The 27,524-nt window shown below is 33.9% G+C and overlaps 1 protein-coding gene across 1 annotated transcript; it reads right to left on the bottom strand.

Annotated features, from left to right (window-relative positions):
* Nucleotides 1-993: 993 nt before the first annotated feature.
* Nucleotides 994-27,275, bottom strand: CCNC (cyclin C). Its single transcript, XM_079148661.1, is given in 14 exon segments — nt 994-2,231; nt 3,649-3,767; nt 4,653-4,732; nt 7,648-7,715; nt 8,358-8,449; nt 9,121-9,156; nt 10,141-10,196; nt 16,618-16,669; nt 20,355-20,359; nt 20,362-20,423; nt 20,593-20,677; nt 21,456-21,470; nt 21,473-21,561; nt 26,955-27,275. Coding segments are annotated over 14 exon segments (906 nt in total). The 5' UTR covers nt 27,047-27,275; the 3' UTR covers nt 994-2,176.
* Between the last annotated feature and the right edge of the window lie 249 nt (nt 27,276-27,524).

The following is a 27,524-nucleotide window of genomic DNA, read 5'->3' as shown; positions in this document are numbered from 1 at the left end:
ACATGTTAAATGGCATGTTAAGAATTTAATCAACAAAATTCATGTCATGAGGAACTTTTAATAGACAACCACACCAAAAAAGGGGAATTTTTAAAGTGAGATAAAGAACCCATAAATTCAAAACAAAGAATTTACCAATGAATTGCATTGTTGTGTAGTCCTTATTTAAATCCTGACTAAAATGAATTAATTTTTTTATATTTATGAAATAACTGAAAATTTGAATTATTTGATAATCTTTTTACTAATTCTTTTTTTTTAGGCATACTGTAAGGTTTTTAAAAAGAACCAGTATCCCTTAGGAGCAGATACTGAAATATTTACAAATGAAATGAAATGACACAGTATCTAGGATCTGCTTCAAAACAAAATGCAAATTGGAGAGCTGGAGGCTTAGATAAAATGAAATTGGCTATGAATTGATGGACATTCACTACACTGCTTTATTTGCTCTTATATATTGTTTTAAATTTTCCACAATAAGAGGCTGCAAACAAGACTATGAGGCATATGTATTAATTTAAAAAGTTAATTTTGGGCTGGGGATATAGCTCAGTTGGTAGACTGCTTGCAAGGTCCTGGGTTCAATCCCCAGGACCACAAAAAAAATAAAAAAAGTTAACTTTTAAAAAGATAGGTAAGTTTAAAGGAAAAATTTACAGTTATATTGTGATAAATAATCACTCCACCCATCCATCCCAAACCCCAACATTAATTTCTTCAAACCTGAGGAGAGTTTGTTTTCTTATTTTTTACCCTACTATAAGCATAGCAGACACACATGGGTCATTGGTACTGATTTTATACATTGTCTCCCTTTCTAGCTCATCTGATACTCTCCATAAGAAAACAGGACTTTTAAAATCTGTTTATAAACCATTTGAAAGCATCCCCTTGACAAAATATAGAAGACCTTAATACTTATCTAAAGAAGGAGTCTCAGAAAACAACATAAGGCAAATTCAAATAGATGAATTCAAGACACTAGTCAAAATAGCTGAAGAATTTACTTTTATTCTTGCAGGCTTATCCTAGGAAGTCAACATTTAATAATCCATTGTTCACAATTTATTTATAGAAAATTTTTTAATCCTTAAATTGTACAATATCCTATGACTCCAAGTTTTATCACTCTCCTTCAGGTCTGAAGAAAATGATTTATTAAGTTCCACAGACAGCACAATCCACTGACATAACATTTAGTCTGAAGGTCTTACACTCATGAAAATTAAGAATAGCCAGTATCAAACTGGCCTGAAACCTGATTGTATTCCTGGCTCAGGATACCTGCAGTAAATCTGTTAAGTCCACATTAAGACACAAAATTAAACTAGGGCACATATTTATAAAATTTTTTTTCACAGCAGATTAAAAATTAACATTAAAAATTTACCAAAATTTTACCGCATTATAGTATTTTATTCAATTAAACTTTCAAAATGTTTCATTAATTGTGAATTAATTGCAAATAACTTCATGTAGGATTTATTTTTTAAAAAAGTTTGCCCAGCATTTCAAAATGGTTACGGAATTAATATAACTTTTAAAATGTCAAAGTATCCTATACATATTGCACTTTTCTGCTAGGCTGGGCTAGTATCTTCCATGGCAAGACACCAAAACTACTGAATAAAATACATATTAAAATCAATAGGTACTTGATTAATTTCCCTGAAATTATCAACATCATTATCAAAATCTTCCAGGATTTTGTAAGATTTGATTCCTTAAATACAGTTTTAAAGTTTAACTTCCAGAAGGGGAAAAACCCCTTATATTGACTTTATGTCCTTTTTTTGGTCCCTCAATGACCAAAGAATTTTTTTAAACAAATTATGTTTAATGTTTCCTGGCTTAATAAAAAGCTACAATTTCTTTCATTCAAATTAACAAATAATATACTAATCAAAAGCTATTAATCATGAAATGTCTATGTATGTCTGTCTGTAGGTCCCATAGAACCTTTCCAAACTTTTATAATTAAGATATTTTTATCAATTATGTACTAGAATCAAATCAGGTAAAGAAAAACTTATTTTGCAAAAATAAAATCACTTCCCAATATGCTTGACAGAAACAAGCTATTCATTTTCATTTGTGTTCCACTGAAGACATTACTGAAATCTGTCCAATGGTCTATTTCCAAGTGATCCACTATGGAATTCTTCGGAATGTTTTAAGATTGGCTGTAGCTAGAGTTCTGACTTCCATTTGGACCCTGCTCTCCTTCACTGTTCAAATGGGGAAGAAAGAGATTTTATACTAATTAAAAGATTCATTTTCAACACCCTAAAAGCCTATTAATTTCTGAAATTTTTTATTCTGCAGCATAACTGTACAAAGACATTTCTGATTAAGACACAGACGTGGAAAAATTAAAATCCAGAAGACTACCATTTGGTTTTATGTTTTTATTCTTATGTATTTGGTACTCTCACACATTACAAGCAATATGGAAGTCAGTATCCATATACACTCAAAAAATTTAAATTAGGATATGGGTTTTCATTGTTATTACAGGTATCACTCAACATAGAGATCACAACTTCTGAACAAAATTCCTACAAAATTAAATCTTACATATAAAATCCTATTTCTATTATTTTGGAAAATCAAAAAAAAAATTTTTGAAGTCTGCTGTTCAATGGTATAACAAAATCATATGTAATTACAACAAACTTTTTAAGTCAGAAAAAAAAATACAGTAAATTCCTGGAAAATGCTGAAGACTTAAAAAAGAACTAAAGCTGAAAATACCAGTAACTGTGGCAATAGGATTATTGCCTTATCTTGTCCACCATCATCTTGCAGCTTCAGGCCCTGCCACTAGTGGAGAATCACTCAGGGAATTTCTGCAAAAAATGCATCCAAAGGTAGCTGTTTGAATGACTGCCTTAAACAGCTCCTTGTTATAAGTCAAGTATCATTCTTTTCCAGACTATAACATTCAGTGCTAGCAATCTATAAATCTATCTTAATGTTATATAAATTCATTATCTTTCTAAATAAATTATTAAGTTGGGAAGCATTTTTTTTCCTCCTCATCTTTTTCCCCTACCTCAAATGATCTGGTCTAATATATAGTGAGGGCTGAACCAGAGAACTAAATGAACAGATCCTATTTAAAACAAAAATAAAACTCTTTGGCACAGGAGGTGATTCATATTTAGAAAAATTATGTTGTGTGCTGCAGTTCATAGGGTCACTCAAAAACCAAAATTCTGTATCTTTATCATATCAGATCATTTATCAAAATTTTTAAAAACTATTACTGAAATTTATAAAATAGAATAGCCAGTAAGTGTAGAAGAGGGATGGTATTAGTCAAACTGACTACAGAATCCCTTAACACCGAATTTCAGATGACCTTGCCTAAGACTCTTCTGTTTAAATTAATGTACAGCATGTGGCTATATGTTGAGGGATACCTGTAATAGACCTCCACTGCATTTGGAAAAGTTATTAAATAAATGATCAGATTAATGTATTTTTTTTAAATGAGAGTCTCAACAAATTTTTTAAAATAGCATGAATCATGAAGTTTTGATAGAGGTTTTAAGAAAAAAATACAAAACAACAATCTAAGAAAGAATAAGATAAATGAGTACAATATATAATTAGGTCAATAATTAGAAGTCTACAAAGTACCTGTTTGGAGGTGGTTTTGGTTTCGGCATCTTACTAAGAATAGTTGCCATCTCTTTTCTCTCATCAAAATTCTTCCACTGCTCATATAGTTTTAAAATAACCCTGATTATTTCCAAAATCTACAAGAAAGTATTTGAAAAGTTCTCAGTGACAAAAACAAGTAATACTTAGTACATAAAGAATAGATATTACATATGAAGCATCGCTTCAGAAAATAGTAAAAGATGAGTCTCTGTCCTTGAGGTTAGACAATCCTAACAAATTCGAGAACAGTATTTTCACCCACCCTGTTATTTAGGCTTATTCAACAGGTATGTCCTATCCATCCTTATCTCATATCCAGTTGATTTAATCTTACCTGCTGTCCTCTTAAACCAAAACAAACTAGCAAGGTACAAAGAGTAAAGGTTCAAATCATGAAGAGATATGCCACTATTGAGTATTCCTTTAATATCAATTTTTCAGACAATTTAAAGGAAGGCAGTGCCCATAAGACATTTTTTTGATTATTAACTACCCCACATATCAGTTAAGGTGACCAAAAGCTGAAGCTATATTGTGTCATATCTAGTTTCCAAATTTAGCCCTTTTTTCTCTATCGACATAGAGTTAAAGTTGGATTAAATGTAATGCTTTCAACACTTGAGCAGATAAGGTAGAAAATAGGGCTTTGCCAGCAATATGCTGTGTTACAGAAGTCCATAGTGGTGGTTAGTGGTCATTAGATAGGTTTTTTGATAATCCTGAAGTCAGAGGCTACTCTGCAACACACTGAACCATAAGTTTAGCATTCTATTTAACCCTAAGCCAGAAAGATAAATATAACCTAAAAAAAAAATCAACATCAACTCTTTTCATCAACCATGTATTTCTTAATATTTAATCAATAATCAAATATTTAATATTTAATCAATAACCAATAATAAACATTATAAGGTTTTACCTTGAAGATAAGTAAGTAAGACATGAACTTTAAAATATTAAGTTCATAGAATTTTAACTACCTTTTCCATATCCACAGAAAGCTCAGCAAACCACTGTCTGGCATCTTTCTGCTGTACAACACAGGCAACATGTAGGCAAGCTGAAATGAAGACAATTGTTCATGCTTAACTGCAAACATGGTCACAAAACTAAAGATTCTCCCGAATTTCACATATATTTTCCAAAGCTGTTTTTAAAACTTAACAAAGCTACCTTGAATAGTACTAACCATCTCACCAATTTAATCTGATATAAACAGAAGAATTACTAGACTACACTAAGGTTCTTGACATCTACTTCTTACTGTTTACTAGTTATGGTGCAGATGCCTTGAAAGGGCATGTTAGAAAAAAAATCCAATAAAGAGATTAAAACAGAAAGTCATCTCTGAACAGCAATACAAAATGGTCAAACTGTATCCAAAGTTTGGTTTGACAAAACCACCAAAACCTCAGCCAAACGGTATACTGAAGTTTCAACAATGTTGATTATATTTAAATTAAAGCAACATTGCCTCACTTTTTTTTGTTGTTTTTAAAAGTTATTAGCACATGATAGATGTTATATAACAACTGAGCACACTGGAGCAGAATTCATTGTTGTAATCAAACAAATTAGAAAAAAAAGTAACATCATAAACAAATATATATATTACACACCACTGAAACTAACAAAGAGCAAAAGAGCTTAAAGACAATGATCTATACCATAGTTTTGCCTAAAACAATTCCTATTGCACAGTCTGGCTATCCTGATTCCACCTCAGCTTGTTGAAAGTTACATTCCCTGGTCAGGTTGACTGCTAAGAATGACATTCCAGGTAACCAGCCATTCAGAGATGGTGAGGTAGCTCAGTGCTAAGAAGGCAAAGGGACCATATCAAGGCCTTGGTTCCATCCTCAACACCACAAAAAGAACAAACCAAAAAATAGCCACTCAAATGGGAACTGACATACTGGTTGGTGAAAGTCAAATGCAGCTAGAGTAGGGTTTAGGTCCAAAAGGGATTGAGAAAACAAAAGGAGTAAATAATAAAAAGAGGTACTTAAAAGAATGGAAAATGCTATGACAGGGGCATGTAAATCTGAAACAGAGAAGGCACCCTAAACCCAGACTGTGGCAATAGAGAGGGTCAGGAGGTGGGGCTGTCACTAAAGAGATGAATCTGAGTTAATCTGACAATAGAGGGAAAAATAGCTTATCTATAAATGGCAGAGAGGCTACAAATTTTATGCAGCAATTGGGAGGAAGAAAGATTTAACCGGGAGACATTCTACATTTTAAAAAGCTTATTCTATATTCTAGCACAGGGTTTCTCAACCTTGGCACTATTGTCATTTTTGACAGGTTAATTCTTTGAAACTGTCTCATATACTCAGTTTAGGATGCTTAGCAGCACTTCTGGCTTCTACTCACTAGATGACAGTAGTATCCGGCCTTGGTATGACAATTAAATCATCTCCCGACATTGATGAATCCTACAGGAGCAAAATTATCCCCCAATAAGAACCACCAGTGTAGCTCAATAGTATGAAGGACAGATTGGCTCTCTGATCTCTGAGCAAAGGAATGCTGGAGACCAGTCAGTCAGTTAAGAGACTGCTGTGGTAAACTAGATGAAAATGAGAAGATGATTACAATATTACAAAAGGGACAGATAATTGAAAGAAAAGCGTGAAAGGTTCTGGTAACTTGCTGGATGTAACTACTGAGGGATATGAAAGAACCCAACTGCTGGGTTTTCAACCAAGCAAATATTTTGCTATTCACAAAGCTAGCAAAGACATTAAATGGAGGAGGATATTTGGGAGCAAGGCAATGAGCTCCTGATGATGAGTGTGAAGTGTCAGTAAGATGTCAAGTGGAGCTATGTATAAGGTTGATTGATATAAAGAATAGCTCACAAGCAAGATCTCAGCTAAATAAATTGAAATGTTTCAGCACATAAGAGATTACAGAAGTCCTGGGCCTCAGTCAGGAAGTACAAAGATCAAGGTTTGGCAAAGACATGGCATGGCCTATTATCCCCTCCTTCCCAACCTATACAGATCCCAGCACTTCTTCCCACTGAACCTGGATACAACTTCAGAAAACCGCCAAATTCAGTATTGTATAAGAGCCATCAGTGTATCAGAAGTATAAATATAACCCATTTGTCACCCCTGATATAAGGTGGCTTTTCACATCAGTATTTAAGGAATACTTGAAAAAAGAGACCAGTAAAAATAATTCTAGAATAGTAAAAGACTGTTAGGTGTGCGTGTTTGTGTGTGTGTGAGTGTGTGTGTGTTTGTGGGGGGCGCGGGGTAAGAGGACAGAGTCACAGAAATCCAGGAGGAAAAAGAACAGAAACTAACAAGTGCCTAGAATATAGAATATAGCAGGCATTATTTGGTACTCTACAAGCTATCACATTTAACTCTTGAAATGACTGAAGTTTTTACTCTCCTTTTTATAACTAAGGAAACAAACTCAGAAAGGTCAGGCAATTCTGCCACAATTATAAGGAAGCAAAGTTTAAACCTAGGACTGTGTTCTAACCCAATACTGCACTCTCTTCCATGGGCAGTGGAATGGTAGCTAACTTTTCCATCTACCAAGACTGCCAGGACCATAGATCAGCCATACATACTCTCCTTTATTCAACTGAATATTCCTGGGCTCAGGAAATGAAAAACTGGTCTAGGTGTTTTTATAAGACTTACGATTAGTATTAGCAGGCTTAATTGTGAACTTTTCCCACTAAACAAAAGTGTTCTATTTAGACACTGATTAAAATTATTTTAAATGATTTAAAAAAAAAAAAAAAAAACTTACCAAAAAAGGGGGTGGGGGGGACAATAATCCTGATTTGTGACAGTTGCAGTTCATATTATTGAAAGTTCACATGCAAGGATTAGTCTATTACTTCACGGAACATAAAAACATAAAGTACAATAGGGTGAAATTTATTTTAGGATGACCTAGACAGCTTTATAAAAATTTAACTAATAAGGGCATACCATGTTTACATACCTAAAGCTATCATGAAAGGAGGATACAGTAGACAAAGATCCGTTCTGTAGGTATCATTCACTATCCTCCTACAGAAATGTAAATCATATTATTACTGAAAGCAGAACTACTTCATTTGCTCGTACATTTCCACCCAGAGAGGGACAGATTTCCCATCTTTGTACACACTTATTTCCCTTTTCTACTACTGAACACATCTATTTAAGATAAAACATTTAGGCAAAAAGGTGGACTCAAGAGAGTGAGAATTAAGTATGAATTAGTATAAGACACATATTAAATATGTGAATAAAACATATTTTGAACTTTGAGCCCTCCAATAAATTATAATATAAACATGTTCTTCTTATTTCTGACAAATCAGAAAATAAGATAAAAAAAAGTAATTATAAAATGAATACTACCAAAAAGTACCTTGATTATTTTAAAGATAAACTCATTCTTAATTTTAATGTAAATTAAGTTTTTCATATAAAATCAAATTTTAACAAGTATAATTAATGAACAGATAATTAAAGATGTTTATTATTTTAGCACATCATTTTAATCACCACCATAGTTATTAAAGTTCAACAAGCAGGTATTTTGGTCAACATAAAATACCTTGGGGCACTAGTTTAATGTTTTCAAAAATATCAAATTTCATATTTAGTTGGCAACCTTCCTATCTAATAACATGTTACACTATTAATAACTTCTGTTCTAATTACCATGCAAGGGGAAGCAACATGTCTTCTTGGCCCATGTCCTGCACATACTGGAGCAAAGGTCTATAAGGATGATACACTATCAAGCAACAATCCTAGAAACAGTTTAAAAAATGTGTATGTATAAAAACAGATTTATTACAACACAAAAACGTTATCATTACCCAACTGATTTGTAATAGTGTATTTCAAAGTGAGTTTCTGTAATTCATGCTTGCTTCCCTTTTGTTCTCTTAAGCAAGCAGTATGGCAGCCCTAAACTCTACTATAATAGTGAAGGCAGTGCTCTCTCTGGAATATACCTTGGTATATCGGTTGGCAGTCAGTCAGCATCCATTCATTCCCTTAGAGACTCAAAGTGTCACATCTGCAACACACTGAAACCTCTTATTAGCCTATAAATCCATAATTCCCAACTGGAGGAGAATTCTGCCAAAGACATAATCTATCTTTAAATTACACCACACACATACACAAGTTGTGCACATAACTTACAGTGGTTTAATGTCCTGACTTGTTTGTTTGTAATCCTTTTGTTATAGTTACTATAGAATATTTTTCCATCCAGACTAGGATATACAAATTATTGAACAGGCTTCAGAGAGGAAATTGGTGATGTTACTGGGTTACTATAATTTCAACATCACATATCACTTAGATGATTTTAAAATGTACCTGCCTATAAATCATTTCATTAAATAATCTGACTCCATTAAATTTGAAAATAACTGTTATTCTATTAACAGAAGGAAAGAAACATACTTACCATTAGTTCTAAAAGATAGAATTCACATTCTAATATCTGTTTTAAAAAAAAATCAACAAGAATCTAATTACATAAGTCTGCTTAGTTTAACAACTTATAGTAATGTCACATTTTTACAAAAACGTGTTTAAATCAATAAAATAAACACAGTTTATAGAACAAATATAAAAAATTACTTTTTACCATTATATAACTCATACAACTATAATTATAAAACATTTAATCCTTATAAGGAAAAGCCAACCTCTTGTAAGCATTTTTTTGTGTGTGTGTGCTATAGATTGAACGGGCTCACATATGTTAATAGCAAATGTTCTATCACTGAGCTACATCCCCAGCTCACTTTTATTAAAATATCCTTTTAAAAAATCAGAGTTTTCAATATGCTTTCTACTCAACAAATGCAAAATGCAATTATCTCAATTAAAAAAAAATACAATTTAAGTAGAATGAACAATTCCCTTGCAAGGTAGAAAACAAAGGACATGCTTATTAAAATGGCAATAAATTAATCTTATAAAAATGTAACTTATCAAATATGATTTCCATTATAATAGTTCTCAACCCCAGATGCACATTAGTATTGCTCACCTGTAAGTTTTCAGAAAATACTAATGCCAAGAACTCTAAGTCTGAAAATACTCATTTAGTCAGTCTGGAGAGGATCTAACATCAGTATTAAAAGGTTCCTAGAGTGTCTGGGGTTGTAGCTCAGTGGTAGAGTACTTGCCTAGCATGTGTGAGGCTACTCAATACTGGGCTCAATCTTCAGCACCACATAAAAATAAATAAAGTAAAGATATTGTGTCTATAACTTAAAAGAAAAAGTGATTCAATGGGTAGAGATGGTTGATAATCACTTCTCTGAAGTATTTTTTAAAAAAGATAAACTTCTGATCTTTAATTTAAAATAATGTCTATATTCTTGTAGTATTTGAAACTAACATTGCTAAAAGACTAGTAAGTGTAGCTTGTTTATATACCGCTTTGACAAGTCATTATTCTGTATAATATACTTACATGATTCATCCTATAAGGAAATTCCTTTGGAAAGGCATATGAAAATCTAGTTTTTACTGCAGAATACAAAGAGAAAAATAGTTTAAATGGAGGAAATGCCAAAATGAATTAAACCAACATTCTTTTAACAGTCAAAAAAAAGTACAGAATATTAGAGAGTAGGGCTAAATCATTTTCAGTAAGCACTCTTGGTGAGGCTTAGGGACCTAAACTTTTGTTACCAAGGGAAGGGAAAGACTGGGTGGTTGAAAGCCCTAAGTCCTCACCTATACAACAACTACTACTACTACTACTACTACTACTGCTGCTGCTGCTGCTGCTGCTGCTGCTACCACTACTATAATCAGAGAGCTTCGATTTTGTATTAAGATACCTGGAAAGGATTCTGCTGTTTAAAAAAAAAAATAAAAATTGAAAAAACAAATCACTGTTTTTTGTCATTTCTAAAATCTTGCTAGCTCTAGAATGGTCTGTTCTATTCTCCAGTGATTTAGCTTAGAGGGAACACAGGAGTTATACATAACAAGAAAGGAACAGAGAAAAGGAGAAGGGAGGGAGGGAGGAAGGAAGGAAAGAAAAGGAAAAGGAAAAGGAAAAGGAAAAGGGGAAGGGGAAGGGAAGCAGAAAGGGAAAGGGAAGGGAAGGGAAGGGGAAGGGAAGGGAAGGGAAGGGAAGGGAAGGGAAGGGAAGGGAAGCAGAAAAGAAAAGGGAAAGGGAAGCAGAAAGGAAAAGGGAAAGGGAAGGTTGGAAAGATAACACACTAGTGTTATCAGCAGTGGTTGGTTATCTCTGAGATTTAAGGATTTTTCTTTTTACTCATCTGTACCTTCTGAACTTTTCATAATAACTAAGGATTTATTAAAAATATGTATTTTAATAAACATCATTTACATAGACAAAATCTCTAGGAGTTTTTCATACCACATACACCTAGAATTACCACTAAAAATCATTACTAAAAAGTCACTAAAAATGTACATGAAAAACCATTGTTAACCGTTGATCCCCCATCTCCTCAAAATGGTGTGAGTTGTACAATTTTAAGTACTGTGAAATTGTATTCAAGTCATTATAACATTTAATTCTGTCAAGAATCTATTGATAGGTTCTAGAATTTTTGTGATTCCTTGCATTTATACAAGTGATCTCACTGAGATTAAAAGGAAACCTACTTTATGTATTTTACTCCAAAAATAATTGTTTTGTAAATTAAGTACCCTATAGTTAATTTAGATAGGTAATATCTACCAAAGCATAAAACCTAGAACCATTTAAACTTGACATTAGGAAAATAACATCTTTTCTCTTCTCCTTTAGTTAATTCTAAATATGAATAAAGTTTCTGAGTTTTATAACACCTTCCCTCACCACTTTTGCAATACCAGGCTGAACCCACGCTTCTACCACTGAGTTATATTACATCCCTAGTCCTTTTTTATTTTGAGACAGGGTTTCACTAACTTGCTGAGGCAGGCCTCAAACTGTGACCCTCCTGCATCAGTCTCCTGAACTGCTGGGATTATAGGTAGGCACCACTGTACTTGGGCCTGATTTTCTAACTTCTGATCCTATTCTTCCAATGGAGGAAAATGAATCTCTCCTCTATTATATTATCCCTACCATTTGTGTATGTTTATGTCTATTCAATTGATAGTTCCTACTATTTTTCTCTCATCTTTAACTTTTCCTCTTGATAACATGCTCAAGTTTCCCTAAAAATAAAACAAAAAAAACTCTACCTAATTAAATTTCTCTACTCTTTTTTTTTTTAAGATTTAAGTGTGCAGAAAAAACTGATTATATAGTACAGGATTCCCTGTTATGGTCTGAAGGTTTGTGCCCTTGCCACTGCAAATTCATATGTTGAAGCCTTAATTCCCAGTGTGACGGTATTTCAAAGTAAGATCTTTGGGAAGTAATCAAGTTTATATGAAGGCAGTATAATAGGATTAGTGTTCCTATTAAAAAAAAAAAAATCTCTATGACATGTAATCATGACCACTCAAGGAATCGATCAAGTTTAGCACTTTGATCTTGGACTACTGAGATTCCAGAATTTTGAGAAGTGTGTTATTAAAACCACCTAGTCTATGGTATTTTCTGAGCAGCTGAGCAGACTATGATGCCTGCGGATCTGTTTCTTTTATTATTAGCACCTTACATTAGTATGGTTCACTTAAAATTAATGACCCAACACTGATATATTATTATTAATTAAATTCCATAGCTTATTCAGATCTCCTTAGTTTTCACTTATGTCTTTTTCTTTTCCAGTAACTCATCCAAGACACATCCATTACTTTTACTTATCATGTCTCTTTAGACTCAGAAATAGTGAGAAATCTGGCTCTCAACATGTCATACATTTTCAATTCTAGTATACATGCATAGCATTATCAGAATGGGTAACTGCTATATCCTTGGGTAACAATTTTATCAGCTAAAATACACTGCTTATGTACAGACTCTGTTGCCTTCAGTCTTACACTCTATTCATTTCCATCGTTACTCAAATCAGCACCCACTTTTCACTAAGGTTATTTCATATACAATATAGTAAGATTCTCCTTTTCTCAGAACATATTAACTTCTTAATTCCTTGTAATTATCTCCACCCGTTGTGTCTGATAACATTCTCAAATATATGGCTTTCCTTGGTTCACATGTTTTTCTGTACAGCACAAGAAACTATGCAAGTCTTTTTCCTAAAATGTGTCAAGTTCTAAATTTTTGACACTATTCTTATATTTTAAGAGGATGTTTTACAAATACATTTACATTTAAAATGTCCAACATCAATTTAATTCTTTTCAGAAGTATCTACTTCAGCTGTATTAAATATACTCATGTTGTATAACCATACCACCATGCATCTCCAGAATTCTTTATTTTGTAAAACCAAAACACTGTGTCCATTAAACAGTAACTCCTTATTCCCCACTCTCTCTGGTCCCCAGAAACTACCATCCTATTTTTAATTTTTATTAGTCTCACTACTCCAAAAGCCTAAATGGAGTGGAATCTGAGTATTTGTCTTTTTGCGACTGGTTTTTGTCAATTATCATATCTTCAAGATTAATCCATGTTATAACGAGAACAACTTCAAAATTTGCCTGTTTTGTTCTACCCACCTATTCCTCCAATTCATCTTACCTAATTCTGTATGACTTTCCTAATGACAATTCTGGCATCACATTTAAGTTTCAAAATAAATAAAGCTTTTAAAAGATACAAGTGCCTGGTATGGTGGCACATACCTGTAATCCCAGTGACTTGGGAAGCTGAGGCAGAAGGATTGCAAGTTTAAAGACGGCCTGGGCAATTTAGTGAGGCCCTAAGCAACTTAGCAGGACCATGTCTCAAAATAAAAAACTGAAAAGGATGTTGCTCAGTAGTTGAGCTCCCCTGGGTTCAATCCCTGCTACAAAAAACAAAACAAAACAAAATAAAACAACAACTAGTACCAGAACAAAGTGTAGATCCCTTCCTCTAGCACTAGGATTTTTTTTCTCCCACTGTTTCCTTATTCACCATTTACTGAATGTTAACTCACTAGCAATTTCTATTTTTCAAGAAACTGTGCAATGTTCTTAGACTGCTTTTGTCCTACATTTTTGTAGGTTCAAGTTCTTTATTTTTTCTTCAAATTGTATTATTTAGATTCACCTAACAGATCTTTTCCTACTCAAAACACTCGGCATTCTCTCTTAACTCCTTATAACACTTAAATTCTTCTGTATTAATACTTTCCCATGCACGGCTTATTATCTTATCTCTAACTTCCTTGTATTTATTTTGATACCCACCACTGCACCTAGCAGTGTTTTCCAGTGATAATGATGCTATTATTGATGATGACAACTGCCACTGAAGTTTACTAAGTGTTATAAACTATGTCCCTTGAAAATTCTTAGGTGGAAGTCCTAACTCCCAGTACTTAGAATGGGACTCTATTCGGAGAAGAGACCTTTTAAAGAGGTGATTAAGGTTAAATGAGGTCATAAGAGTGGGGCTGGGCCCTATACAATGGGGAAGACACAACAGGAGTGTGAACACAGAGAAAGGGTCATATAAGAATAACCAGAAGGTGACTATCTGCAAACTATGCAAAGTGGCTTCAAGATAAATTGAACATGTTCGTACCTTAATTTTGGACTTCCAGCCTCTAGAACTGTGAAAATATTAATTTCTGCTGTTTGAGCCACCCAGTCTGGTAGTTTGTTAGGGTTGCCCCAGCAATGGTATTACACTTAAGGCATTGCTTTGAGTTTTATACATATTTTTTTTCATTTGAGACTCACAACAACCCTATAACAGATAACATCTTCACATTGCAGATGAAGAAACAGACCGGAGGATTTGTCTTATGAAGTACTTTGGAGGATTTGTTACAGACTAGAGCTAAAAACTGAAACCCAAGCAGGCTGGGCCTATGTAATAATATATGATAAAACTTACAGAACAAATAGTTTACTATAAGATTTTCCTATTCATTGGTAACCAAATCTCTGAATATATTTTCAAGACTTTCCGTGAAAAACACAAATTTTCAAAAAGCAATGCAATACTTCATCAATGTGACATACATGTTATATTAAACTTTTTGGCAAAACTAATTGCTAATCTTTTAGCCTTAAGAATTAAGGTATCTGTTCCCTTTTGCAGTCATCACTGAAGTGGCAGCAGCCAAAATGAACTTTAATCCTTTTGTGAATTCTGACTAAAGCAAGAACCACAAAAGGTATTTCAATACTCCTTTCCACATTCGAGGGAAGATTATGTCCTGTATTTTAAGAGACCTGAGACAAAAGTACAATATCTGACCTATGATCATCTGAAAGGATGATGAAGTTCAGATTGTGTGAGGACACTATAAAAGTCAACAGACTGGCAGAGTAGTCCAGGTTTACAGGAAGAAATAAGTGATAATATACTGAATGGGTACAGTGGGGAAAGGCCAATGGCACAACTGTCCATGTGGGCATTCACCCCAGCAAGGTGGTAACTGACAGGCTAAAACTACCCAAAGCCTGCAAACAGATCCTGGAATGGAAGGCAAAATGTCACCAACTGGGAAAGGAAAAGGGTAAATACAAAAAAGAAACAACTGAGAAGATTCTGGAATAAAGTAACCATATTTACAACTTACATTAAAAACTGCTAAAATGAAAAAAAAAAAAAAGAAGAATTAAGATATGACATGGAAACAATTAAATTATTGTATATATCTAAGAAAGGGGAATGACCCCCAAATACAAAAACTAGCAGTCTGGCACACAAGGTTAAAACACACAATGTAATTTTCTGCTTCCCCTGTGTAGATCATAGGAATAATTTTAAAAAGCTGAATTATCTTTTTGATTAATCTATAAAGTTAGAATACAGTATGTTAATAACCTACATAGTATTTTATAACTATTATGTTACAGTGTGACTTCCTTTAATGTTATCATGGTTCAGATAGCTAAATTCCCTATTTTTAGATAAAGAACTAAGGCCAAGAGGTAAATCAATTTGTTCAAGGTTATATGGCTGCTCAGAGACAAAACACAGTTACTCAGAGAAGGAACTGGAGCTAAAAGTTAGATTAAACTGACAAGTCAGCATTTTTTCCCTTACCATGTTTTGTTTTGTTTTTTGTACCAGGGATTGAACCCAGGGGCACTTAACCACTGGACCATATCCCTAGCCTTTTAAAAAATATTTTATTTAGAGACTGGGTCTCACCGAGTTGCTTAGGGCCTCACTAAATTGCTGAGAGTGGCTTTGAACTTGTGATCCTCCTGTCTCAGCCTCCCAAAACTGTTGGGATTTTAGGCATGCACCACTGCACCTGGCCCTGTACCATGTTATTTGATTTGGAGGTCTGAAAAGACATAATAATTCTCAGCAAAGATACACATTACAGTTGCTAAAGGAATAGTTTATTCTGTCCATAAGAATGAATTATGGCTAACCTTTAGGAACACATAAAATTGCAATAAATTAGGAAATAAATTTTTTCTTTAATCTTTTTATAAAAGAGCCACTGAGTTGATATATTTGGATTGATAATTTCTTTTTTTTTTTTTTTTTTTTTGGGGGGTACTGGGGATTAAATGCAGGGCACTTAACCACTGAGCCATATTCCCAGTCCTTTTTTCTATTTTATTTAGAGACAGGGTCTTGCTGAGTTGCTTAGGGCCTTTCTAAGTTGTTGAGGCTGGCTTTGAACTCCTCCTGCCTCAGCCTCCCAAGCAGGTGTTCACCACTAAGTCCAGCTTACTATTTATTTTTAACATTAAAAGAAAGTCCTAGAGATAATAATATAAAAATCAATAAAATTTTTTTGACAAATATGTAAGTCATACAGGTATTCTCAGGAGAGGTTAATAAACCCAACTAATGTCTCGTGTTTTATAAACTAAAAATATATATACTATGGAGTTTTTTTTTTAGAATTATATCCTGAAAGCAGGATATACTTTTTGCACTTACATACAGAAGTAGCAGCAGCAATCAATCTTGTATTTGAGACTACGCCAAATTCCTAGAGAAAGAAAAGTGGATGAGATCAGGTACATATTAACTCAACAGATGTAAGCAAACCTAAGGTCTATTTAAAACAGTATTTCCCAGCTGTCCCCATGTTTATAGTCTGTCCAGCTTACACTTACTTGAGGCATAAAGTATTTTAAATCTCTAAATATGTTACCTTTCCTTGAAATTATCATAATTCAAGACAAATTTTTAAAATAATTTTATAATTTAATTTCAGTAAAGATACCAAATTAGAAACCAAGCCCTAAAGAGACAATGCCACTTTTTTTGCACTTAGTTTAGTTTCCAGGACAACTTTTAGACTCTATACTTAGCTGCAAGAATAAACACTAAGTATGCTTTCTATTCAATTGAACCCAATAGCTCATGCCATTTAATAAAATGTCCAATAAATATGTAAAAAAGTGTTTAACATCTCTTTAGCAACTAGATAAATGCAAATCAAAACTATTCTAGGGCCTGGGGATATAGCACAGTTGGTAGAGTGCTTGCCTCGCATGCACAAGGCCCTGGGTTCAATACCCAGCACCACAAAAAAAAAAAAAAAAACCTACTCTAAGATTTCACTTCACCCCAGTCAGAATGGCAATTATCAAGAATACAAACAACAAAAAATGCTGGTAAGGATGTGGGGGAAAGGTATACTCATACACTGCTGAAGGGAAAGCAAAGTGGTGCAACCATTATTGAAAGCAGTATGGAGATTCCTTAGAAAATTTGGAATGGAACCACCATTTGACCCAGCTATCCCACTCCTCAGTTTATACCCAAAGACTTAAAATCAGCATATTACAGTGATGCAGCCACATCAAATGTTTACAGCAGCTCAACTCACAATAGTTAAGCTATAGAACCAACCTAGGTGTCCTTCAACAGATGAATGGATTAAAAAAAAACGTGGTGTATATATACAGTGAAATAATACTCAGCCTTAAAGAATGAAATTATGGCATCTGCTAGTAAATGGATGGAGTTAGAGAATATCACGCTAGGTGAAATAAGTCAATCCCAAAAAACCAAAGGCCGAATGTTTTCTCTGATATGTGGATGTTAAATTCACAATGAAGGGGTGGGGGTGGGGAAGAATAGTTATTTTAGATTAGGTAGAGGGGAGTGAAGGGAAGGGAGAGGATATGGGGGTAGGAAGGATAGTAGAATGAATCAGACATTATTACCCCATGTACATATATAACTAGACAACTGGTGGGATTCTACATCATGCACAACCAGGAGAATAAGAAATTATACTCCATTTATATATGATGTATCAAAGTGCACTCTACAGTCATGTATAACTAATTAAACAAATAAAAAAAATTTTAAATAGTAATAAAATGTCAAATCTCTTGGGCTGAGGTTGTGGCTCAGTGGTAGAGCACCTGCTTGCCTGGCATGTGTGAGGCACTGGGTTCAATTCTCAGCACCACATAAAAATAAAAAATAAACAAAATAGAGTTATTTAAAAAATCTCTTAAGACAAACTTGAATATCACCAAAATTTTTAAAAAATGCAAAATACCACACATACACCTATTTTCCTTTTTGGAACAGAAAAAGAACGATATAGTAAAGTCTTCCAAGATTAGTTCCCATTTCCTCTTTCAACCTAACATACCACCACTATAAAATAACTAAATTGGGGCTGGGGCTGTAGCTCAATGGCAGTGTGATTGCCTTGCATGTGTGAGGCACTGGGTTTGATCCTTAGTACCACATAAAAATAAAATAAAGGCATTGTGCCTGTCTACAACTACAAAAAAAATTTTTTTTAAATCTAAAATTTATCAATGATTTACTTTACATGTATTTTCTCATTTAATTTCAAATAAACCTAATAAGTTTCTAAAGCTTCACTTCATCTTAACGCCGAAAAATCAAGAATTGTCTTCACATCCAACAAAAGAAACTAAAGTAAAAACTATTTAAATACCTTCAACTTACATCCTTATCCTGTATAGGGGCAATATATTTGTGTCTATTTTTGTATTTACATTTAAATACATTGTCACCCTGCTGGGGCATCTCTCTCTCTCTCTCTCTCTCTCTTTCTTTCTTTCTTTCATAGTCAACAGACCTTTATTTTACTTACTTATAAGTGGTGCTGAGAATTGAACCTAGTGCCTCACACATGCTAGGCAAGCATTCTACCACTGAGTATAACCCCAGCCCTATCCAAAATTCTTTATGCACAAACTTTTACTCAGTAAGTCATATAACAAAATTATACTCAGTAAATCAAATAACAAAAGTTGTTTTTACTTTTGTTTTGTGGTACTAGGGATTGAACCCTGGGCTTTCCACATGCTAAAAATAGGTGCTCTACCCCTGAGCCACACCCCTAGTGGCAAATAACAAAAAAGATACTTAACAAACAAGACAAATTAAAACCCCCAAATTAATCTACAAGAATGGAAGTTTATACAGATTTTTGTTTTAGCACCCCAGACTGGTTGTATTTAAGATATATAAAGTTAAATATTATTGGTCATTTCTAAACAAAATCAAATATTACTTGATAATATTTAGGAAAACTACCCCATAATAAAGGCTTTTAATAAATTTTCTTTCCATTAACAACTCAAAAACAAAACTGATTCTGCAGCCTGAAAATATCTTTCACAATCAAGACACTTTACATCTCTAGAATGCTGTTCTTAATATTATTTCTAATATGTTAAGTGTTCACATTCCCAGCCCTTTTTATTTTGAGATAGGCACTCACTAATTCCTATTCTAAAAAAAGTCATTCAAAAATACAAACATAATACAAAGTTAGTAATACTAAAGATTGCATGGATTAGTTATGAAAAACAAGCAGTTTTTGTAAAATTCTGCCATAATTGTCTGAATTGGAGCTGAAGAATGAACTCAAAAATACCAAAAAGAGGGCTGGAGTTGTGGCTCAGTGGTTCAGTGCTTGCCTGGCATGTGTGAGGCCCTGGGTTCGATACTCAGCACCACATATAAATTAAAAAACAAAAAACAAAAAACGAAAAGTGGCATTGGGGATACAGCTCAGATAGCAGAACCCTTGTCTAGCATGTGGAAGCCCTGGGTTCAATCCCCAGCCACTATCATCTCTCCACCTCAAAAAACTTTAAAAGTAAATAAATCGAGCAGAAATTCTGTCTCACCTACAAGTTTCTATCTTTCTTCTCTCACCTAATTTTTCTACCTTATTATTCAAACTTTACTTGTTAGAATCTATAACACCTCCCAAATTTTGCCTTCCCTTTGCTTTCTCTTGGCTTGGTAGGCAGCCAAACATCAGGAGGCAGGGAAGGCAGGCAGTAAGAAATAAGAAGTATACAGGTAAGGAAAAGAGACATTCTCAGATTATAGTAGACAAGCTATGGCACTTGTCTCTATGACTCAGTTCCCTCATTTATAAAATGCAGACACTATTACTACATATTCCATATTTTGTTAGAAGGATTAAGTTAGAATTATAAAATGACTTACAAAGCCCTTAATACATAAGAAGTGCTATGTAAGTGTTAAGTAATACATAAAATAAAGATAATATAAGATACCCATTTCTTCAATTTAGTACAAAGATATTTTGCACAAATTACCATCTGTTAATATCCTTACGTAGGCAATGTAAAAACTGGGGAAGATTAACCAATATATTCCAACAATACTTTGACAAAGAATAGAAAATTGTTTTATACCTCTACTTGGATGCCAAAAAGACACATGTAGGAGCCATTAATACGGGATCTATACTCTTCAGAGAATACCTAAAATATGATGAAACGAAGTTAAATATTACCCATTTAGAAAACACTGGGGAGGAAAAAAAAATCACAACTCTACTACAAATAACTGAATCATTTATACTGAGGAGCATCAACATTAGATAGGGGTTTCAAATAGGTATAACATATTCCTAAAATAAAACAGTCTTACCTGGCATAGAATCTCTTGAAATAGACTGTAGCAGTGGCAATAACTTGCTGTCTTAATTTAAGATGTTCACCTAATGCTTGGATAACTAAAAGGAAAATAAAATGAATGTTGTAAATGTACCACCTGGTATTATTGTAATAATATTAACCTCAAACAGTAATGTCCATGTGGTTTAAATCATGATTATTTTCATTTTAACAAAGGGAAAAACTTATACATGTTCAAGTTCTACCTGAATTACATTGGTCTAGTACTTGTGATTTGCAAATTTGTTTAAAAACATAGAGCAGTATGCATAAACTCAAATGAAAAATTTTCCCAATGCAAAAGTCTGTCTTGCAGTAGGAGAAGTTGAATGGTTGATAACTTTTCTTAATTCTAAATATTTTTAATGCTTTTCACATTAACTTTATAATAGATATGAAAAAATAAGTCAACTACTAAAAATCCATAATGAATCCTCAAAACAACAGAGGATTAGAAAGATTATGTGACAAAAATATCCCAAGACATGTCTTCTGACTAAATCCTCTTTCCTCCAAAGCCAAGTTCTAAGTTAAATGACAAACACAGGATGACAATTGAAAGAATCATTCATCCTCAAAGTACTTTGCTTAGCCAACCTTAAACTGGGTTGCTCTATGAAAGCTTAGGGAGATTACTAACACTTTAAATTGTCCAATGTCTCTGACATGTAGATTCACAAAAAATTTATTCAGATCACTAAAAAGATAAATGAATAAGTTTTAAGAATACATATATAAATAAAAATGTTTAAGCAAAGATTATGACAATTCATCATAAATTTTCACACAAAAACATTCAAAGGTAATTCATACTTCAACCAATTTTAAAAAATTTACCATTTGTAAAAAATATTGTAATTTCCAATATTCTTCTTCTGAGAGAAACTTTAAGTCCTTTTGTCGCTCCTTCAACAGATCTTGTTTATCCAAAATCCATTGCAAACTAGAAGGAGGTAAAGATTTAAGATGTGCTACAGAATCAAGTGTCACAGAAAATCATAATCTTAGTCACAATAGGCTACTCATATTCTGTAAAGTACGAAGTGCAAGAAGTAATTCTAAAAGACCATTTCTTGAAATGCAAAACTAGTAAAATGATCTCAAAAACACAAATATCTCTGAAGAATATTCTCCTCTAATCTTTCCCTCATTCGCCTCAATCTGTCACTAGTTTTATATTCTATTTCATTCATTCTAAAACTGATATAAGATAAATCTTAAAATCGGTGATGCCTTTTAATTGGCAGCATGTTTACTCTTCTTAATAATACATACAAAAAATGGTGCAATTATTTTGCATCAATTGATGGTGCCTTAGATTTGATGAAGTACAGCTTTTCTCAGCTTTTCTGAGTGAAGAGGATATTTAATTTCCCCACTTCACAAACTCCAATCACATTAACAGTTGCTTCAGAATTATACTTATAGTCACCACCTCTTACCTAGTAGAGCAAACTATTTAATCAGATATGAAACTGACATGAATAAAAAGAATCTATTCTACAATCTGCTTTTGTTATTCAGTATGTATAGGGAATCTTTTTAAATCAGTGAACTTGTTATTCAGCATCCTTTTAACAGTCTTAAAGAAAGATCAGTATTTATTCAATCCCTATCAACAGGCATAAGGGAATTATTCTTCAATATTTTTTTTTTTTTTTTGCTCCCAAATCCCATTTTATTTATTTTTTCCTTTTTTTTTTTTATTGTAAACAATGGGATACATGTTGTTTCTCGGTTGTACATGGCGGTAAAGGCATACCATTTGTGTAATCATAAATTTACATAGAGTAATGTTGTTTGATTTATTCTGTTATTTTTTTCCCTTCCCCCCCACCCCTCCCACCCCTCTTTATTCTTCACTATTACAAATAATGATTCAATAATTTCTTTGTAATTCATCCTTGCATATTTGGTTAATACTATGCTTGAAGAATTTCCTAGAAATAGACCTTATGAATAAAGTAATTTTGATTTACAATGGCAGCTTGCTATAGGAAAAAGTTATACCAGTTTCCATTCCTAATAACAGTTCATGCCTATTTTAAAAATATTTAACTCTCTGGGTATCTGACATTCAAATACTTCAAAACGTAAAGGCAAAGGAGTATATCAGTGCTCCCCTGACCCACCATACATTATTTGAGGTCCAACATCTATCTCCCCCTAGCTTTACTGGCCAAAAATAGTTCTTTGGTACACTGTTAATACTAATATGCCCATTTTTCTAATTAGCTTACCATCTTTTCTTTATGATTGAGAGACTCTTTTTAAAAAAGGGAGATCCTTTTGATCTAAAATATATATATTATGGTTAAGGAATCATTTGTCTAGTAAGTTGCAAAAATTTCCTCAAGTATTTTTGGTAAGTATTTGTAAACATAAATCTAAATCACCTACTTATTTAAATCTACCCACATTTCACTTTGATTTTATATTTATTGTGTACAGAAAGGTCTTCCCTGACTCAAAATGATAAAAAAAAAAAAAAAAGAATTCACCCTAATTTCTACTATCCTTATTAATGGACAGTTTTTTTCAAGTTCTAATTATTCTGGAATTTATTTTGCTATAGAGTGTAAAGTTCTAGCTAAATGTTTTTAAAATGGTTATCCAAGTATCAGTTAAGTATTTCCTGATTTAGGGGCTAGGGATGTAGCTCAGTAGTAGAGCATGTGCTTAATATTCACAAGGCCTTGGGTTCAATTCATAGCACAGCACCCCCCCAAAAAGTATTTCTTGATTTATAATTTTATCATTAATTTAAAATCGTTTTTACACTTCCTAGTTTCAATATTTTTTTTACCATTCCTATTTCCATATAATTTTAAAACATATAAAAGTTTTAAAATTAAACGTGGGACTGGAAAAACACACCCATGCTACCATTTTTCAAAAAAGATTTCTGGCTATTTATGATGACAACTCAATACTTGAACTTTAGAATCATTACTTCAAAAAAAATCATTATGTCAAGTACCAAAAAATAAAGTCAATAAAAAATTTTGAGACAGGATTAAATGTAAAGATAGGGAGAAATGACATCTAGCAATACTAGAATTCAAACTCCATTTTTAATACCTGTGTTTCACCACAGAGTTTTAAAAAGTTTTTCCCAATAGGTTCTAAACATTTCTTAATTTTATCCAGACTCCCCATCTCCCATATAGATGACTGATCCAGGGTCTCAGACATAATAGGCAAGCACTTTACCACAAAAGCTACATCCCCAGTCCTTAATTTTATTCTAAGTTATATTTTCTGTTGCTACAACAAATTATTTCTATTTGTTCATTTAAAAGGTAGCTTTTTTGCTTTTGCATTTTCTAACTGGTCACCTTAATAAACTTTTTTCTAACTAATTTGTCTCCCTATACAGATAATTCTGTCATTCTGTTTATATCTCATTCTCCTATTAATTCCACTCACTTGCGTATTCGGAAATGTTAGATAGGCACCCAAATTTTCCTAATATTTCACCATTAATACTTCTGCTGATGCTTTGATGCTTTTCACTTTGAGAAGCAAGTTATCTCCATTTTAGTAAGAGCTTTAGTCAATAATAGATGTTGAGTGCATAGCTTGACAGTAGGTCTTGTGCCCAGCATACCCAAGAAGTCCTGGGTTCAATCCCCAGCACTGCCACCACCAACACAAAAGCAACCCAAATTAAACTGGCTCTACAGCTGAGTCCTATTTTTTTTTCCAATATCTCCACTGTTAACTGATTTAATATTATTTCTATAATAAAATTCACTGTCAAGTTTTATATGTTTAATGCAATGTTATGTGCCACTTAAACCTTTATGATTAGTGTATGGATATTCAAAAGTTACAACTGATTTTAGTGCTACCCTTGCTAGATTTTTTGATCATTGAGATCATGGCTTCATAAAGAAAATTGGAAAGCTTTCCTTTGCATCAACTGGAACAATTTCAACAGCAGATGCTCTTGAAAATTGGAAAGAATTTACCCATGTGTTTTTTAAGGACAGCTGTCTGGTAATTTTCTTAACTTGCTTCGGCTTTCAAATTTATCACCACAGCAATAACCCAAAAGTACTTCTGGGTTTATTTCCTTTTCCCACTCTTAATTTTGTATCATCCCCTTTTCCTTTGATTTAATTAGCAGCAATTTAGTCTTCCCTTTTGGTTCTCTCTCCCAAAGAACCAACTCTTAAAAAAATTATTTTCCTTTTAATATGTTCATTTCTATATTCTTTGGCTTATTTCACAGTTTTCTTTATAATACAGTATTTTCAAAGGCTATATTCGTTCCCATTTATTCAGGACTGAGAAATGCTGATTTTCTAATAAATTGGGCTTTGACTACACCACATATATACTGATCTCATATTTTGGGGGTATAATCATTATGTAACTGTATCTTAAGCTTTCTCTCTAATACAACAGCCACTGTTGGTTTTGTAATTTTTATTTTTGTTACCTGTTTGTTAATTCATTCAATCAACTAGCAAATCTGATGCCCTTCTAGTTTCACTTTGTTTTGGTCACAATGTCTTTTTCTACGTCAACTTTCTAAAATAACTGTGACTTGTTCAGTAATTTCAACTCCACATTTTCTTAAAGAAATTTCACTAACAAATATTTTAATAGTTTTTCTCACAGCACCTTTGCAAAATAAATCTAGAAGACTTATAAGTATTCCGTTTCATCAAAGATTACATGTAAGATTCACCAGTATTTTCATGTGCAACTGCGAAAAAACTGGACACTGATGATGTTAAAATAAGAAAACTTGGAATACAGCATATTTCATGTCCGTTTTCCTTTTTCACCAAATCCCCTAAAACAAAGACTTTTCATAATCTTTGGGTTTTGTTTATTTTTTCTGGTGTTGTTGTTTTTGTGGTGCTGGGGACTGGACCCAGGCCTTGTCACTAGGCAAGTGCTCTACGACTGAACTACCCATGGGTAGATCAGGAATTCCATAATTCCCAAGGGATTTTAGTAAAGTCAAGCAGCCCCATCCTTCAGGGCAATTTGAATTGGAAGGCAATGATAGTTGTTGGAAAGCCCAATTAATTTTATATTTATATGTTGAAAAGTGAAAAAAAATGGCTTAGAAAGACAACAGTAAATGAAAGCATAACAAAATGCTCTTCAAAGGGGAGCCAAGATCTTTGTTTAAAATCTGAAAAAATTCTGACAATCAACAGCTAGCTACCCATCAATTTCTCAAGGGTTCCTTTCCAAAGTTTATCAGAACATTTCTCTACACTAATTAAACTTTCTATTTCAACTGTCCAAGCAAATATTTCAGAAGCAAAAGCAATACAATATAAACATGATGTAGTCCATAGTAAAACTATGGCACTTCATATCCCCAGAATAATGTTAAAGCAAGAGAAAACAGGCTTTTGGAGAAGCAGGTTTAAGTCCATTATTTCTTTCTTTCTTTCTTCTTTTTTCTTATACAAACGTAAAACATTGGTGAATAATAGGAACCAATCCTACTTAGATGCTCTTGGCATTAAAATTATTCACACTAGGATATTTCTTCATAAAGTTTCGATTCTTTCAACTATACGGTGAGAAAGTCTGGTCGAGTTTACTTAGTCCCATCATGCACCTTCTTGCTTGCTTAAACAAATGTATGTAGAGGTAAATATTTTTAATATTACTCCAACTCGTCCATGGTCCACCAACAAACACTATACATGAAAAAGGCTAAATTACAACAAAATCAATGGAAAGCCCACTTTTAAAACAAAATATGAATACAGGCTAATAAAATGGATAAATTTTGAGAGGACGTGCTCTATACCTGGTCAAGGGTAAAACTCCATGTAGGCATATAGTAATGGCAGCAAACGGTTAGCGGACAGAAACATGCCTGACTTCCTCCTTTCCTCGAATATTAAAACCACTCAAAATAGGTGTATGACAAAAGATCACAATTGCCACTTCCTGAACGCATCCAGGGAAAAGCAAGCCACAGTTGGCCTGAAACCGGTAATCTCACAATCGTAAACTTAGTTACACTTCCCGTACCTGTGCCCACCTCATCACGCCCAGGCCTAGCTACCCAAAAACCCGAAATGAAAAACTCCTGAGTCTTCCTTCCAGGAGATTGAACCTCTTCCCATCCTTCCTGCTCACAGATCCGCCACTACCCCCCCGCGCCCCAGAAACTCGGCATATGTTGAGAGGAAGTCGACTTAATACTGTGCATTTCGCTCTGATTCTGCGGCCTCTCGAGGGCCATCCCTCAGCGCTCGGACTTGGGCTGGGATCCAGGCCCAGGCGAGTGGAAGGCCCTGTCCTCACCGCTCCCTAACCACCAACCGGGCGAGAACATGGAATATCACTTACTAGTGGGAGCTCTGCCAAAAGTTCCCTGCCATGGAACACAGTTTGCCCTGATAAAAAAGCACCAGCCGCGGAGCGGCTCGCGGAGCGACCATAGACCCAGCCCGTCGGATAACCGCGCTCCTGGATCAGATCAGTTCGGGCTTCGCTCCGCGGCGACGACGGCGACAGGAAGAGGACGGCACCCAATTCTCCTCGATGCCGGCCAGCAACACTCAACTGTGTAAACCCGTTCCTACCAACAAAAGTTCCGGCATACCTCGCAGTAGCGGAGGAAATCGGCGAGGAGGGTGCGTGCTAAAATAGGAGACCGGAACTAGTGCTAATGAGGGCTCACGGTGGTGAGAAGGCTCTCGCGAGAGCTTATGATGGTTCCGGCCTAGAAGCGCTGGCGTGGCTTGGTCTCCTGTCCTTTGCAGTGGATTGTCTAACTACTGTTCCCTTGGAACGAGTGTCCTGTTTTGAGGTCTTGTTATTTCATCATCCTGGCCTCCAAAAGCAGCATTCTGATATTGTAATAAAATATGAGAGTTTGTGGTTTCACTTCTTTTTCCTGCAACTGGGAAGAAGGAA

This window comes from Sciurus vulgaris (assembly GCF_902686455.1).
Source record: "Sciurus vulgaris genome assembly, chromosome: 7".
Classification (NCBI taxonomy): domain Eukaryota; kingdom Metazoa; phylum Chordata; class Mammalia; order Rodentia; family Sciuridae; genus Sciurus; species Sciurus vulgaris.
Note: the sequence above shows the minus strand (reverse complement) of the source record. Positions and strands in the feature narration are given on the sequence as shown.